General features: G+C 33.9%; 1 protein-coding gene across 1 annotated transcript; it reads left to right on the forward strand.

The window, feature by feature from the left end:
- Positions 1–1,178: 1,178 nt before the first annotated feature.
- LOC137806916 (Glutaredoxin family protein) lies at positions 1,179–1,873 on the forward strand. The gene has a single exon (XM_068607303.2). The coding sequence runs from the start codon at positions 1,304–1,306 to the stop codon at positions 1,610–1,612; it is 309 nt and encodes a 102-aa protein (XP_068463404.1). The 5' UTR covers positions 1,179–1,303; the 3' UTR covers positions 1,613–1,873.
- The last annotated feature ends 16,845 nt before the right edge of the window (positions 1,874–18,718 follow it).

An 18,718-nucleotide genomic window follows, 5' to 3' on the forward strand; every position in this document is an offset into this window, starting at 1 on the left:
TGGCCTGTCCTCTTTCAACTTTCTCCAGCCTCCATATTTAGACTCTAAAACCTCCTTCAACAAACCTCCCTCATTAGACCTCAACCGCCAAATCCATTTACCTAACAAATTCGAGTTAAAACCTTAATATTTTACTACTCCAAGCCCGCCGCCTTCCCGAGACTTGCAAACCTTTTCCCATGAAGTCCTAACAATCTTCCTCCCTTCAAATCCCCACCCCCAAAGGAAGTTTACTTGAATACTCACAATCATTTTCAGCACAACTGCAGGCAACATAAATATTGACTTATAAAACAACGAGATAGACGAAAGAACTGACTTGATGAGACAAATCCTTCCATCCATAGATATATTTCTATCTTTTCATGTTTCAATATGGATTTAATTCTATCAACCACGTCATCCCAAAACGCTTCCCTATTGTGATACCTCCAACGATAATTTTCATATATTTTTAAAAGGAACTTTCATTACATCACAGTTAAGAAAGAAAGAGTGTAGCCTTTTAAGAAAGAAAGAGTGTAGCCTTTTGTCTTTTGTTTTGGTGGTTTTTTCCAAACATTATATTTAGAATTCATTTTGTATATGGGTTGATATAACTTAAATAATCCATTTAATTTTACAAAAAGAATTATCATATGACGAATGTTGTGAGTTGGAGTGAAAAATACTTCTAGTGTTTAGTCGCATAAATAAGATTATGCATGTTCTCTGAATGAAAGTAAGGATATATCTTCTGACGTTGGGAATTTGGTGGAAGAACACTTAATTTTGCTATTCATTGGACATCAATCTTGATCACTTCAACCCTAAGTATGGGATGCGGCTATTCGTATCCACCACGAGTCACCTCTACACCTTCATGCTCTTCCCACGTTCTCTGTTCCCATCCATAGTTGACATTCCTTTAAGCACCTCAAAGGACACAATCCCCTCATCTTTCGGCACCGTTTGGCTTATCTTTATGCCCTAATAGATTCTCTGTCCATTCTCACACAACTAGCCCTATATGCTGCTTAGCAACTAACACACCACAAAAGTCCCTATCAAATCAATGGTATTCCGATACCAAACAATGCACAGTAACCCTTAATGTGAATAACCTTTTTCATCTCCTTTCCCTACTCCACCATATATAAATACTCAAGCCCTTCAACCCTAAATGACATCACAAACTATACACCAATCCAACTTTCTCTGCTATTTCTTTTCTCTCACATATATCTCACTACAAGGTTCCAATAACTTCACCACCTTATATATCTGCCTCAAACCATATATTGTATATTATATAAATATATAGATGGATCGTGTAGCAAAATTGGCATCACAGAAGGCGGTGGTGATCTTCAGCAAGAGTTCATGTGGGATGTGCCACGCAATAAAGCGACTTTTCTACGAGCTTGGGGTGGCTCCTGCAATATACGAGGTGGACGAGGTTTCAAGAGGGAAGGAAATAGAGTGGTGTCTGATGAAACTAGGGTGCAACCCTTCTGTGCCTGCAGTGTTCATTGGAGGCAAGTTTGTGGGTGCTGCTAACACAGTGATGACCCTTCACCTCAATGGCTCACTAAAGAAAATGCTGAGAGATGCTGGAGCACTGTGGCTTTAGAAAAAGTAACTGCACATCATATCATATCATATCATATCATATACCTCTTACATGGATGCATGCATGCATGCAAAGCAAGCATCAACAGCAAAAGCATGCGTTATCAGAATCTGATTTAGATGCATGAGTTATAATATACCATATCGTGGTACCTTTTGGGGTGGCAAAGATATTTGCATGTCCTTCTTTTGTTATCCTGGAGAAAATATAAAGGTATTAAGTACTAAAGATTGTGCTTAAATCACTTTCTTTTTTCTCATACACACTGCTGCTTTTAGAATATACCTACTTAACCGGATAATTCTTCTACTGATTATTTTAGTCGTGCCATAAATTAATTGATATTTGGTCATGTCATTTCCTCTGTGACTGAAAGAGCTAGGGTCAAATTTTAACCTAGCAAGTGCATGCGAATCTTACTCTGTTTTGAGATAAAGCTAATCGCAAAATTATTTATGCAAAGGAGTCGGATTTTAATATATTATGAAGTAAAAAAAATACTTTTCTAATTAATTAAAAAACTAATTTAAATTAATTTAAAAAATAAATACAGTAAAGTTCGACTATTTTGTAATCCGTGGTCTATATTCGAGGGAATTAGTTAATATAAAATGCAAACCTTGTAAATACTAAGAAATTGTAGAAAGTTACAATCTAGGGTTGTGTAAAGAATCTATTTTCTATATTTGTTAAAAACAATATATAAACTTTAATTAATTTTTAAAAAGCATACATTGTACCACTTGCAATAGATGCTCTAAACCAGTTTTCTGATATAATTAATGGTAACTTTTTTTATTGATTAACCGTGTAAAATTATTTACATTATTTTGTGTTGAACATATATGACTGGTTATAAAACTTGAAACTAATAAGTTTGTACACTGGTTTAAAAGAGTTATTAACGGAGTTTCGATTGAATCGATATGAAGACCGATTTGTAATTTGTGTTCTCAGTAAAGACAGTGAAATATATTTAATTTTAAAATTGAAAAAAAAAATAGTAAACATGGATTGTTTTTATTTTAACTAATACAAGTAAAAGAGAGATGATATGTTGGTAATTGATCATGTGAAAGATTGATCACTAGGTTGTTTACGGGTCATCCAGGTACTTTTCTAATAAGGTTAAGGATGAATCTTGTTGATGGAGAGATGTAAGGAGTGTGTGTAAGGATCTAGTGTATGCTAATTGGTTCCAAAAATCACTAGGTTGTTTATGGGTAAGCACTTACGATGAAAGTGAGCTCGATGAGCAATGAAGGGAAGAGAGGCTACAATAAAAACTTGTATTTCACATGAATAATTACCCATGGACTTTTTTTGGTATGTAAATAGTTTTTTATCTACTTAAGATTTCATAGGTAATGTTATTAAACATAAAAAAGAGAAAGCTAAAATGGGACACTTTACGTACGAAAGTTAGGTGGTAGAAAACTTTTTAATGTATTTTAAAGTATTTTAAAAAAATTATGTTGTTTCCTCATCAGGAACATTAATTCCTCCACCTCACCTCTGAAACACTTTCACTCTCTCACTGAGACACTCTTGCTTCCTAGAATGAAACACTCATGGTTTCCTAAACTGAAACACTGGAGGTTTTCTTAGAAAATGTCAATGGAGGTTCTCAAATACAAATTCAAACCATGAGAATGTGAGAAATCGAAAATGTAACACCTTCAAAGCTCTAAAACGCCCAAAGAATGAAACTTTGAAGTTTCCATTTATTTTTGTGTTCTCAATCTCTGTTTCGTTCCAAAATTTCAACCCAAATCTGTGTCTTCCCAAATGTACACTGAAATTCCCAATTTTTCAATTTGTGAAACCAAAAGCCCTAATCTAGAGTTCGTGATTGTAAACCTAAATCTTGAATGGTGACTTCGAAAATCTAGTGAAAACCCAATGGAAAGCGTCGTGGTGGTGGCCTGAAGCATAGGCGATTCAAGGGAGATTTACGGAGGCTTCATTCATCCAGTACTGAGAAAAGTATTGAATTTTTTTCTTTCATTTATTGTACGATAATATTCAGTTGGTTTATGTTACATTTTGAAGTGAGTTTAGAGTAGGTGAGTAGTGCGGTGACTCACCGCTTCCACCGTTTAGCAGCTATAAATAATATACCTAATGTAATGGAAGAAATATAATAAGCAATAATACAAATATTCCCTTAGCACTACTTCCTTCTCTATTCATTATTATGTTCTTTTCTTTGTTTGGAATTCCCAATTGGGTTTCCTTCCTTCAGCTTTATCTTCGGTTCAATTGGGAACCCTAGATCACATTTTTCTTCTATCAATTTATGGTATTTTACAATACTTTAAATGTATTGATATTGATAACCTATTGTGATCTCATAGTGTTTGTTTCATATGGAACCTTGAAGTGGAGAATCTAGTATTCTGTTTTATATCGTGCAGGATCAAAATTTGAATGAGTCTTCTTTTCCAAAAGCTTATTTGGTGGACAACATTCGTACTGGCTCCTTCATATTTGGCTATTCAGCTGCACTAGTTTACGGTAAGGAAGGGTATGACATGATGTAGAAGAGCAATGTATGGGCATGGAATTTTGTAGCAATATATTTCTTAATATATTACACATTCTTTCAAGTCTAACAAAGTTGCTCTAACAAATGTAAGCGGCTAGCCTTTTGTACTTTTAAGACTAAACATTTATCTTAAAATTAGGTGTTATAAAATGATTTGGATTGGAAGTGACATTAGTAAGAATACTATATTCTAGATAAATAGTCCTTTCTTATTGTCCATGATAAAGTGTTTTAGATATTGGGGATAAATATTTTATGTTGACACAGATGTCTGAGATAAAGATAGTAGATGTCTGAGATAAAGATAGTTGAATTTCTTGATGTTTACTTATCGAAAGTTGGGTTACAAAGTTTGGAAGCTTCAGTATGGAAGTAATAGACCAGTCTTTGACTATCTGGAGTTACTAACGGTGAAAATAATTTGTTTGCATCGTTATAATCTTTTAGTTACATACCACTATAATATAATATAATATTTCACTTTTTTTTTATCAGCAATGAATAAATAAAATTAAAGGGGATACTTCAGGGGTATCCCAACCCATATACAGTAACCACCAGTGGACTTCCTATGTCATCCACAAAAGAAACCCTCCTTTATGGTTGGACCAGAACAACCTTAAAGTGAGAAAAAATACCCAAAAAAACCAAACAGGTTACCTCAAAGCAACATTCAACTTTACCGAAACACCCAGAACCGAGGCCACCTACATTCACCTCGCCACGCGACGAGTTGCCCATGCACGGAATAACTCGCCATGTAACTTGAACTTTCTCACCTAAAACTCCAAAAGCTTCAAATAAGCGTTCTGGGGAACCCGGCGATGTGTCTACCTCGGCGATTTCCAGTATCTGATCTTTTGTTCTTCGAATACGGCAATGATGCACAACTTCGGTGACCACCAACTACACACATATGGAGAACGCCGCTTCCTAGACCGACGATCATGTTGACCTTTGCGCTTCGATGACCACCGACTACGCACGCATGGAGATAGCCGTTTCATTGACCGGCGATCATGTTGACCTAACTTCGACGACCACCAACTACACACGCATGGAGATCGCTGTTTCATCGACCGGCGATTATGTTGACCTTGTATAACTTCGGCGACCACCGACTACACACATATGGAGAACGCCGCTTCGTCGACCGGCGATCATGTTGACCTTTGCATATATGGGGAACGCCGCTTCATCGACCGACGATCATGTTGACTTGAACTAGATCTCATTCTTGTGATTTTTACTTTATTTATTGGTTTGTTATATTCCCTACAGATAGTATCTGATGTTTAGCTAATCCAGTGTCTTCTTTCTCGTCCAAATTTTAGGTAGTCATCTTGTTCCCTAAATATTGCAAATATTGATTTATTTGGGGTTAGATGTTGCTTTAGATTTTATTCCTTTTAGTGTACTTGTTTATTTTGGTCTTAGAGGTCAAAGTCACTCTACAAATAATGGCTTTTGTACATAGTTTGCTTTGTCCCATAACCCTACTCTGGTACTATATAGTCTCTTCACATTGACATGAACCAAAAATGTTTTTCTCTTTAACATCCTGCTGTCAGCACAATTATAATTTGAGACCCTCTGTTTGACAAAATATTGTGCTACTTCAACATCACCCAAAATAATCCTTGGGACACTTGCATTAGAAATCAGATATCTGTTATTAACAATATATTTTCCTTTGCTGATGCAGGCCTTATCTCTTTTCACCATTCAGATTCTCGAGCTTAGTGGGGCTCTAGTTTTGTTGAAGTACACAACTAAGCCACAATACAGTTTTCAAATTTCTTTAAATAGAACAACTTATTGAGCTAGAGGAAATGCTTTTTGTCATTAGCTCTGGGATTTGGGTTTCTTGCTCTTCTGATTTTCTTAACATCTCTACTTGCTTACTTATTACATGGCTCCAAGGTTGGTGATTACATTTTTTCCCAATTGTATCATTTCATTTATGTAGAAAAACAATAGAAACTATATGTCTTGCACATTTGTCATAATTCTCCTTGCATTGTCTTTACGGCTTGCATAGGTCTCATAGTAGAATAATAAGTTGCATTGTTTCACTAATTCGGGTTTTAAGGTTTTATGGAATGAGTAGTTTATGCAAATAAATAATTTCTAAGAGTAAGTTATAGGTCTTTGGAATGACATGTGTCTTTTCTTTTTTTCTGTCTTGAATATTTAGGAACTTTTAATGTCTACCCTCTGTTGTAATTTGGTAATACTAGTGCAGAACATTAAAAGGATCTATTGAGAGATATGGTCATCAAATATGGAATCATTAAAAGGATCTTGCAATCTTTTATGTTTTTCACCTTGTTATGTATTTGTTTCCACTTATTGAATTGGATTGGACTACAAACTATGGTTCTAGTTGACTTGATGCCACTAAAGAGTTTCATAAGTTCGTGAATTAGAATAGATGAATCATCAAGTAACCTATTTTATGTAGATAAATTCTCAAACACCTAAAGCACTTGATTTATGTTCTACCTGTGCACTCCTAGTTAAGCATCCATCAATTACAGGTAAACTAAGTAAACTAAGTGACACGCCACTTAGTTCCAAAACAATAGAGCTTTTTAAGGAGCCTCCTCTTCCTTTACTACCCCCAAAAACCAGCTATTACCAACTGGCTACCAGCACCCTAAATAAAGTCCATACAAAGCTACTAGCATTTTGCACCACCAAATCACTACAATAATATTTTCAGCACATGGTTAGCACTGAAAAATAAGAAAACCTTCCTTTCCCATTTCAGCAGATTTGGACCTAAAGGGTGTACTACTTTTCATGAACCTAAGGGTGAACCTGCTACTGCTGCCACTCTAGCATCTGAGACTCTTCACTTCCTTGAAACTCTTCTCCCTTCACTTCCTTATATCTTCTAACAACATGACAAAGTTGTTCCTGTGCTTCCAGCTTTTGTACAAGCTTCACCAACACTTGAAAAAACCAATACCAATGTTCCTTCTATCTACTTCCTTTCCTATTACTTCTACCAATCAGACACACCAAGGCTGGATAGCTCTAAAGGACTTGAATCATTTACACAACACTAGCACACCCTTGCATATGAAGAGAAAATCTTAAAAGAAAAACAACCCCCTCCAGCACCTACTTCTCTGACCTGTCCATGCATGATCACATCTGACAGAGATACTGACTTGCTTTTTCCTTCCTTGACCAAAAAATGAGTACTAAGATTCATATACTCATTCATACTAGTCTTCCAACAACAACTCAAACCCTTGTCACAGATTTTGCTCCAACCAAAGAGTAGACCTCATAATAAACCACTTCACCAATCTAGCTCCCACTCCTCATCAAATCTGAGGAGAACTTGGTCTGCATACTGCGGAATCTACTAGGATGTGTAGAAATTTAAGCTCAAGCTAAACCAAAAGAACGTCAAAGAAAAACCTTGTCTTTCAACAAGGAACCAATCTCAAAGAGACACTTTTAGACTTACATAAGCCTGCTGCCAATTCTTAAAAAACCGTAGGGTTATTGCCCCTGATTCTTCTTAGATTACTCTAAGTTAGAACGTCATTCCAGTACAGAGCACGAAAATTATACCACCTAGATACCACCTTATACAATGCTTATTATGCATGCCTTCAATGTGGTTCTATTATACCTTCTAAATGGTTTGGCTAGCAGCACATCAACCTCTAACCACACCTTTTCCACCCTTGGCAGCAAACAACCAAAAAAAAAACCCAACTTATACTGCAGTTAAGCATAAGGCTCTGTGACCGAAATCAAATATTCCAGCAAACCCTTCCACTTCTGTAGGTTGTCTTGGAAACACCTACTAACAACCAATTACTTATAGCTTCTAATACAGATTAAGGGGTTCAAAACCCAATCTACAAAGGAATAGCTGAAAGAGCGACCCCTATGCTTTAACCACAACCATAACTTGAGTTGGACCATCTGGAAAATCTCTTCCACATCTACTACCCATTGCTTGAATACAATAGAATTCATTTGCTCCCAAATACACCTCACTGTAGTTGCCCACACTCCTTTCCACAAAAGATTTTGCTTGCGGCTGACTTGGGGCAGGTAGAAGTTCTCAAAGTGAATTAGAAGATCATTGTGTTGTACAAACGACATACGAATCCATTTAAAGCACAACAACCAAACTTTCTGAGCAAAATTACGTTCTAGGAAAATGTGTTGACATTATTCATTCTTAGAATTTAAGCCTGAGGCTAGCTCAAAGCCTCTTAGAATAGCCTTCATAGTTACCACATTACTGTGAGACTCCTCACATAAAAATATAGTGTCATCTGCGAATTGCATGATTAGCCACTGCAGTTTGTTTCTTGCATCTCCATCTTGTCAAATTTCCCTACATCAAGTCCTCAAAGACGGCTTCAACTTATATTATAAGAATTTATTCAATATTATTGTTTTGTTCTTCGTAGGAGTAGTTTCATATTAATAACTATTAAAAATTATTAATGTTAATCTACTTGTGTGTAGTTAAGAAAAGAAGATATTGAAGTTGGATTGTAGTTGAGAAAAGAAGATATTGAAGTTGGATTGTAGTTGAGAAAAGAAGATATAGAAGTTGGACTATAGTTGAGAAAAGAAGATATTGAAGTTGGACTTTTGGTGAAGATGAAAGTTGGGCCTAGAAAAGCATGTGAGTATGTTTATATTACAATTTATTTATGTTCATAGTAGTGATTAGGCTAAGAGTTAGGTACTGCTAGTTAGATTACAAATTAATTTATTTATGAACTAAGTTTATTTTGTAGCGAAGTTCATTTCATTTTCTTTTATTTTTTTCTATACATAGAGAAGTGTTTCTGAGAGAATCTCATCCTTCTTTGGGGTCTGAAGTCACAAGTTTTATGTTTGATGTTTGTAGTTGTGTGATCAACTTCATCAGCTAATAACAAACAAGGCTGGATATAGTAAAGATTCATAAACTGTAACATTAGGTAAGTGGATGAAAATGAAATTGTAACATTAGGTTTGTAACATTGGATATATGTTAATGAAGGCAATGATGTTAAAGAAAATGATCCCTTTCAGCCAAATCATTTTAGCTTTATGTGATTTAAATATTCTTATGATATGTAAGAGTAGAAAGTAAAATTTACATCAGACAATCATGGGCCCTTGACTTATTGTTTGTAAACATTTGAAAGCAAGAAAACCAAATGGGTCAATCCTAGTTTTGCTCTCAAATTTTCAGTCACCTCATGCACAACAACCTTCTAAAAATAAGGAAATTCTAAACTCCATCTTTGTGATTTTATTTTGTAAATTTTGAATATATCCTATTTTTTCCTAGAATATTCTTATGGCTTTTTAAAAATTTAGAATCCAAAAATGAATTTCTTAGATACAAAATTTTTTAATAATCACTTAAAACGAATTTTGTAAAGATATAAATCAAACAAATTTTTTATTTTTTGGTATAAAATTCCTATACAGATTTGCTATAAAATCATTATAAGCATATATACATGTTTTGAAGAAGAAAAAAACTAAGCTAATTATATTCAAATGGATGATAATTATGTGATTTTGAATTGAGTTTGGAGATGTTGGGTCTGCTATAATTGTTACTTAAATATGTAAAATAATATTATTGATGTTATTAATGCATTGGTTTTACCACCTAAAACATTTTAGAGGACATGTTTCAAATGCATTTACATGTTTTTTTTTTGTCTTTTTTTTTATATATTGGGTCACTTCTTTTATATATATATATATATATATATATATATATATATATATATATATATATATATATTTTAGCCTCTGGAGTCAAAATTGGTCATGTGCTCACATTCTAACTACCTTAAACCAATAAATAATGTTATTACATAATAGTCACGCACCCTTTTGCCTTTGGCTGCTTAATTTCATTCATTATTTGCTTTAGAACACAAGTGAAACCAAATTATCATATTTGCTTTAGAATGCAGTTTTGAAACATAAGAATGAAATTATTATTTTGGTATACTTTTAAGGGGGTTTGTAATTATAACCAAGGGAAACAAAATTCTTTTAAGAGGAATTCTAAAATGTAAAATTCTCTAAACCAACAAAACAGAACGTAGCAATCAAGTATCATCACAATTTAGAACCATTTTAATGATTCTTTATTTACATTTTCTGTAAACAATAATAACTTGTGGTTTACAACAAGAATGTACATCAAATTGTAATAAAACCACAAAGGTGTCATTTAAAATAAAAATATTCAAATTTATTTCTTCTTTCAATTTTAGATGTCCTCTGGAATTGATTCACACATAATTAAGAGGAAATAAGGAAAGTTCTTATAATTAATTTACTATACATTATAATTTGACAATTGATTGATAAAGAGATTTTCCTTTTTTCTATTTTGTGTAATGCAATTAAGTACCTATTCTTTTAGGTTGTTGATTGTTGGGATGTCATTTATCTGTTTTTCTTTCTCAACTTCTCTTAGTAGATATTATCTTGAGCAAATATTTTCAAAACAGACTAATATTTTTGTTTTATAATTTTGACTGTACTTTTAAAATTGCAGGATGTTGCTTTGAAGGTTTTAAACAGTTTAGGGTTTTTATCATATCAGTTGAAAGGATTTCTAAGAGGTAAATCTTTCTGAAATAGATTAAATAAGTATACTCATATGCGTATCCATTGCAATTTATTAGGATCTACATTATTTTCACTAATTGGTGGCATGTTGAACCTCTCTTAGTAGAATAAGTGGGTCCGAAATTTGCTTTATTTTTTGTTGTTTTGTTAATGGCACTAATTGAAATTACATACTACATAGACCTGTAGTTTATGATAATTGTTTGTTTATAGCATAATGGAGAAAAGTAGATTAGGAAGTGATTGATGTCCTGCATAAAACTTATATAAGTAATTGATGTTGTCATATAATGCAATAATTTATGAAACTCTTTGTTATTAAGAGATATCTTTATATTGGTTTAAGAGATGCTTTGTTCATAGATATAACCCTAAAGAAGATACAAGCCAACATTTTTTAACACAATTGATTGTTACATTACTTGCTAGTTCAGCTTAAATACAAATGTGAAATAATTTATAATACTCTTTTTTAATACATTAAAGGGCTAAAGGCATCTTTGTGGCAACTTCAATCTTTAGTTGTCGATGCTTCGAAATATGGAATGGTTTCATATACATTGTAGTTGGATGTACGATAGATGTTATATTGGCAGAGGGGATTTAAAAGAAAGTTTTCTGAATGGGGTTGAAAAGTTCGTCATTAAAGCTTGTCAACAACAGTCTTATTTTCCAATTGAAATGGTCAAGCTTAACCTCTATAAAAATGGTTTCATGTCTGATTATTATGTTTGGATTAATCATGGTGAACAAGTGCCACATGTTAATGACAATCACGTTCATGTTTCAAGTAGTGATGTACATGTGGATGAAAGTGAACAATTTGTAGCACTGCAAGACATGGTGTATGATGCTCTTGGGCAACATGAGACATTTGAACCATCTAATTTTAATAACAGAGAGGAGCCTCCCAATGAAGAAGCTTAGAGATTTTATGATTTGTTGTTAGAGGCTAATGAGCCATTGTTTGAAGGGGTTGTAGATTCTAAATTATCAATGTGTATGAAATTGTTAGCTTGCAAGTCTAATTGGAATGTTCCTAACCAATGCTTAGATTTTATCATAACAATGTTGTCGGATGCTACACCCATAAAAGAGGGTTTGCCAAAAAGTTATTATGATGCTAAGAGGTTAGTTTCAATGTTGGGGTTGAAGGCTAAGAGGATAGATTGTTGTGTAAAAGGTTGTGTGTTTTTTTATGACAATGAATATGGGAAAAATGATGGACGACTACTACAATGTAAGTTTTGTCATCATGCACGATATCACGACCCAAAAGTTGGAACAAGTAAAAGAAAACCAATTCCTTTGAAAAAAATGTTCTATTTTCTTATAAATCCAAGATTACAAAGATTGTTTGCATCCATGCAAACTGCAGGACAAATGACATGGCACTATGATAATAGAAGACCTTCGAGTGTGCTACGACATCCCTCAGATGGTGAAGCTTGGAAACATTTTGATCAATTACATCTTAAATTTGTCGCTGAGCCACGTAATATACGACTTGGTTTATGCTCTGATGGATTTAATCCATATATTCAAGCATCAGAAAAACCTTACTCTTGTTGGCCAGTAATTGTCACCCCATATAATCTTCCTCTTGAAATGTGCATGTTGAAACCCTATATGCTTTTGACTTGTCTCATTCCTGATCCACATAATCTCAAGGCTTGTATCGATGTTTATTTACAACCACTTATCGATGATCTTAAAAAGTTGTGGAGTGGTGTTCAAACATACAATATTAAAAGGAAGCAAAACTTTATGATGCAAGGAAGTCTTATGTGGACAATTAATGACTTCCCTGCATATGGCATGTTTTCTAGTTGGGAGACTCAAGGTATATTGGCTTGCCCGTATAACATGGAGCACACAAAGGCCTTTATATTAGAACATGAAAAAAAAATAGTTGGTTTGAATCATACCGTAGGTTCTTGCCTAATGATCATACATGGAATAAAAAGGCTTTCAAAAAGGACAAAGTTGAAATGGGTGGACCACCACCTATGTTGACATCTGAAGAGGTTTGGAATACAATTAGGAATCTACCAACAATCATAGATGAGCCTCACATGTCCAAATTACCAGGTTATATAGAGTGGCATAATTGGACAAAAAGAAGTATCTTTTGGGATCTTCCATATTGGAAAGATAATTTATTGAGACACAATCTTGATGTTATGCATATAGAGAAAAATTTCTTCGACAATATATTTAACACCGTCATGGATATAAAAGGTAAAACAAAGGACAATGATAAGGCAAGAAAAGACCTAACATTGCATTATAGGAGACATGATTTGGAGTTAAAGTTGCAAGCTAATGGGAAGATTCTAAAATCAAAAGCAAATTACACTTTAACTACAAGGGAATCAAAGTTAGTTTATCAATGGATAAAAGAACTTCGTATGCCTGATGGTTATTCTTCAAATTTGGCAAGATGTGTGGATGTAGACAAGGGGAAGATGCTTGGGATGAAAAGTCATGGTTGTCATGTATTCATGGAGTGTTTACTTCCTATTGCATTTCATTCTTTACCAGTGCATGTTTTGAATCCACTTATCGAAGTCAGCCATTTCTTCAAAGATTTGTGCTCAACAACAATAAAGGATCATGACTTGGTTAGAATGGAAGAAAATATTTCAATGATTCTTTGCAAGTTGGAGAGAGTATTCCCCCTGCATTCTTTGATTCAATGGAACACCTTCCAATTCATCTTGCAAATGAAGCAAGACTTGGTGTACCAGTTCAATATAGATGGATGTATCCATTTGAAAGGTATGAAAAATATTATTGTTATTATGTCAAAATACTTCATTTATTTGTCTAAATCCATCTCCAATTTACTTAATTATAGGTTTATGGGTGATTCTAAACGCTCAGTGAAAAATAAGGCTTGAGTTGAAGGATCAATTTCTGCATCTTACTATTGAAGATGGTTGCTGCCCCTTCAAGACATGTGTTTGATGAAGCCATTTGTGTATATTTCATGTATAGTTGTATTTGCTTTAAGAATGTCTTAGGTAGAGTTTAGAGGTTGTTTAAGAGTAGGCTTTTTGATGGGTAACTCACCTTTTAACCCCTGACCATGTGATAAGATCAAGCACAAATTTTCAGAAATTGTTTTTCACATGTTTTGCAAAAAACACCTTTATTGCATAAAAATAAATTTGTTCTTTTGTAAATAAACAGATTATTTTTTAAACTGATGCATTGACTAAGGCTTTTGAAAATCAGGTTTTGTGCATCAAGTATATTGACTAAGTCTTCTCTCTTTCAAAACGACTGTGTTTCGATAGTTAAGTTTTTTCTGTTATCGTTTTGAAAAATAAATCTGTTCATCTGTAAATGAATAGATTCTTTTTAGTCTGGTGCCATGTTTATCTTAAACGGTTTTTTCGTTTTTTCCCTGCACCAGAATGGTTGACTGAGTCTCCTTCACATAACAAATTCTCTAACTGTTTTTGAAAATAAACATGTTCTTTTTATTTTCAATTTGTTCTTTTTATAACAGCTTTAACTGTTTTTTGAAAATCTGTTATAGGTTGTTTTTCTATAAAAAGAAAACTTGTTCCTACGTTTAAAAGTGAATCATACATTTGAGAAAACAAGTTTTACATCAGAGAATTAAGGATTTACAGAGAATTAGCATGTGTTCTTGAAAGATTTCAAAAATCAAAAGTGTGCTTGTTCTTGTTTGGTTCCAAGGCTTGGTGAGAGGTGCTGCTACTATTTGAGCAATCTGTTCTACTGGTTTAAGGCAAATTTCTGCATCCTCTATCAGGTGTATTCATTTCATATTTTCTTTTCTTGTAAAAGTGTGATTGTAAACTCTTCTTGATAGGGTTTCTTGAAGAGTGTGTGTGCTGAAATAGTGTTTTTCAGCAAGTGTGCCAACTTTCTTGTAGGGTTCAAGAACAGTGGCTATGTAAGTGTGTTTGGTACATTTTGTTTAGTGGATTTCACCTTGGATTAGGTGAGACTGTATATAGCTCATTTGAGTGAACCAGTATAACTGTTGTGTGTTCATTTCTCTTCATCCCTGCACTCGAATTCTTGCTTATCTGCTAATGTGTCAGAAATTAAATCTGTTCAATTAAAAATAAATTTGTTCTTTCTGGGCTTGTTCATACAGTTCTTATTTTCTGGAAAATCAGTTTGGTTTTGTGAAGAAGATATATGATCTGTTAAATACAACTGGAACAGGTTGATTGTGAAAGGTTACCCATTTGATTGTCAAACTAATAATTGAACCTTAATCACTTGCTTAAAAATTGAAGGTTACTGGTTTTTGTTGTTCACTATTTTTCTCTTTAATATTAGTGTGTGTGTGGCTTGCAAATTAATCTGTATAACCTCGAGAATAACTTGGCTGATATAAAAGTTTTCAAACATAAACAGTGCCAAAATAAATCTGTTCATTTCCAAATAAATCGATTTATTTTTTGTGTACTGTGATAAATACTGATTCTGCGAGAAACTTTTAAAAGGTCAATTCACCCCCTCTTGAACTTTGACACTATTTGACCCAACACTTGCACCGAGAAACAATTCACTTTTGTTCCCACTATTTCAAGAACTTCATGTTGTCACCACAGAATCGTAGAAATGAAATACCTCGTGGAATTGAAAGTTTTCAATCAATGTTATCCATCTTTAACTAGCCTGGTCGTTCTTCAGGAAAAAAAGTTAATCCATTGGTTCAACCAGAAAGAATGGAACTCTTTCCATGTTCATGTTTTGATCAATTGCAACGAAGTAAAACCATACCTTGAGTGAGTATATCAAATAATTGACTTCAATTTTTGACAAACTGATCCTCTAAATAAACCATTCTTGATTGTGTTCATATGTTTCACAGTTTATTCTTGCAATCTAAACAAATAAGCTCATCAAATTCATCAAATGATATACATGCACATTTCCCTGGATGATTTACGGGTCAGGTATGATCAACCCAATGTAATTAAGTTGTGTTATATAATCTAAAAAAATATAAATAAGTGAGTATCTCTTGCCTTTGTAGGTTACAAGTGAGCCTTTAAATGTAAGAAACATACACTTAAGGGAATTGTCATATGGCCCTTTCACATGTGCTATTCAATGGCATACTTACTTCGTCAATGGGTACAAATTTCACACACATGCATAGAGCAAGGGGAAAAAACAATAAATAGTGGTGTTTATGTAAAGGGGCTCACAGAAAGAGGCTATGATGACTTTTATGGAATCATTGAACACATATATGAGCTAGAGTACAATTCTTCGAGCTCCCCAAAGAAAGTGGTGGTATTTTATTGCCAATGGTTTGATCCATCATATAGAGGTACAATAGTGGATCCTAAATATGGAATTGTGGACATTCACATGGAGAAAAGGTATTTACCCTTTGATCCATTTATCCTTACACATAATGTAAGACAAGTATATTATGTCCCCTATCCGACATCAAGAAAGGACAAAAAAAAGTTGGTGAGTTGCAATTAAAACAAAGCCTAGAGATCGCATTGAATCTCTTGATATGGAAGATGATGTTCCTTACCAAATAGATGAAATGTCACATGTAAATGAAGTAATTGAAGTTGAAGGTATTTCAGGATTCCAACATTCACAGGTTGATGTTGAAGAAGTGGACGAAGATAATGAATTTCAAGATTTTCAAGAAGAGGACAATGAAGAGGAGTTTGAAGATAGTGAAAATGGGGACACTGAAGATGATTATGTAGAAGATGGGAAGCTTTGATGTATCAAATCCTCATGGAACCTGAAGCTGTGTTGCATTTTAGGTTTGGGTTTAGTTATGGGGTTTAAAATCTTTGTAAGATCAGTCTTGATTCCTATAGAAAGTTTGTTTTAATCTATTTTAAAAGAACTGAGTGTTTTTTCCATGCAAAGGGAAAAACAACCGATTAAAGTTTTGAGACAATCAGTTGTTTGTCACTTAACTGGCAAAGGAGTTTTGAAAATGTTTTTTGAATTAGTTGTGTAATTGCTGAAACCATTCAACCGGTTATATCATGATTTCAACCGATTAAATGTGAGTTTTCATAACAGTATTTTGAAAACCTGTTTTAACTGATTCAGTTGTTCAAATATGCCTTAAACAGTAGTTTTTCAAAGGTTATAAATATAGCCTTCTTTCAAATGTTTCACACGAGAAATATATAGAAGTTTTACACTCTGATTTGAGATCAAAAAGAGAGATTACAATTTGTTTGTGAAAAGGAGTTTTTCCAAAGTTTAGCAAGATTGCTTTTGAGCTTTGCTGGGATTCAAGAACTGATCATAGGGTTTCTGGTGTACTGTTATTCCAGGTGTTTTCTACCATTTCTTTGTTTCTTGTAATTGTAAATATTACATTCTATAAACGTGTTTGTAAAATCCTGTAAAGTCAGTGTGATTCTGACTTAAGGTGTGTGTTGTGTGCAAAGAGGGTCAGTAGGTCTTGTGGTTTCAGGATCACCTCTTTGTGGGTGTTTGTAATCTATGTTTGGTTACATAGTGGAATACTCAGTGTTTTAACCTATTGAAATTATGATATCTGTTTTTGTTAGATTGTTTGATTGACTTGCTGAAATGCTTATCTGAGTTGATTGATAAAGATTCATTCTAAAGTAAAGTAATTGCGAAAATATTTTAGAAACAACCCCCCCTGATACCACATGATATGATTCAAATAAAATGATAGAGATATAATATGAACATGTTATGGATTCAACAAGAGTTGGAATAATAAGCAAGTTCTACCGAATGAAATGACTAGAAACATCAAAGACTTATTTTAGAGTTTGTTTTGGAATGGAAATGGATGAAGAAGATGAAAAGAACTAGGAAACTTATGTGGTTGTAGCTCTTGGAGATGTGCACGCCACTTGAAGGATGAAAGGCTTCAAGATGAGTGTAGCTGCCGCCACTTGAGAGTCCAAGAATGCACTCAAGATAAGACTAGAAGAGAAGAAGACACAAGTCTCTCTCAATTCACTCACCAATTTGGGAGAGGTTCTTTACTCAAAAATCAATTCTATTATTTCAAGGACCTAAGCCTTCATTTTATAAGGAGGAGGACCGGTCATGTATTTACAAAGAAGCTTGCAAGAGAAGCTTTACAAGGTAGCCTTCTAACTCTTCCAATTCTAGCGCCTAAAATGGAGAGTGAAGGGGCACCTTCTAGATGTTTCCTAAAAAGTAACACCTATAGATGCTATACACAAGAGGTGTCTTAGGTTTCCCTCTTTAGCACCTTTCTAAACACTACTCTATGTATTTTAAATTTTATACAAAAAGAGAAAACATTTGAAGCCTACTTCCTAACTCTTTAGCTTTGCTCCTTGTAATCCTTTGAGGTAAAAAGGATGATGAGCTAATATGTCTTTGAGCATCTTCAACTTCAACCTCAATCTCTTCTTCTTCTTGATCTCCATTCGACCACGATTTCTGAAGACCTACAGAAAAAGGAGTTAGATCACTGATATTAAATGTATGACTACCAAGAAACGTATCAGGCATATCTAACTCATAAGCATTATCATTAATCCTCTTTAGGACTTGAAAAGGTCCATCACCACGAGGCATAATTTTGGACTTCCTTTGATTAGGAAAACGATCATTTCTCAAGTGAAGCCAAACCCAATCACCAACATCAAACAATAATGCTTTTCTCCTTTTGTTGGCATATTCAGGATACTTGCCAACTTTCTTCTCAATTCGTAACTTGATGTCATTATCCAAATCTTTTATAAAAGAAGCCTTTTCAAAACCATCTTTGCATAATACATGATCAAGTATAGGAATAGAAAGAAGATCAAGAGGTGTTAGGGGGTTGAACCCATACACAACCTCAAAAGGAGAATGGGATGTGCTAGAATTTACTACTCTATTATAAGCAAACTCAACATGTGGTAGTAAATTCTCCCAAACCC

This window comes from Phaseolus vulgaris, chromosome 3, assembly GCF_051622355.1.
Source record: "Phaseolus vulgaris cultivar YP4 chromosome 3, ASM5162235v1, whole genome shotgun sequence".
Classification (NCBI taxonomy): Eukaryota; Viridiplantae; Streptophyta; class Magnoliopsida; order Fabales; family Fabaceae; genus Phaseolus; species Phaseolus vulgaris.

What these genes read in the sequence shown, in the direction of transcription:
- LOC137806916 (XM_068607303.2), top strand. Translation starts at nt 1,304, where the DNA reads ATGGATCGTGTAGCAAAATTGGCATCACAGAAGGCGGTGGTGATCTTC.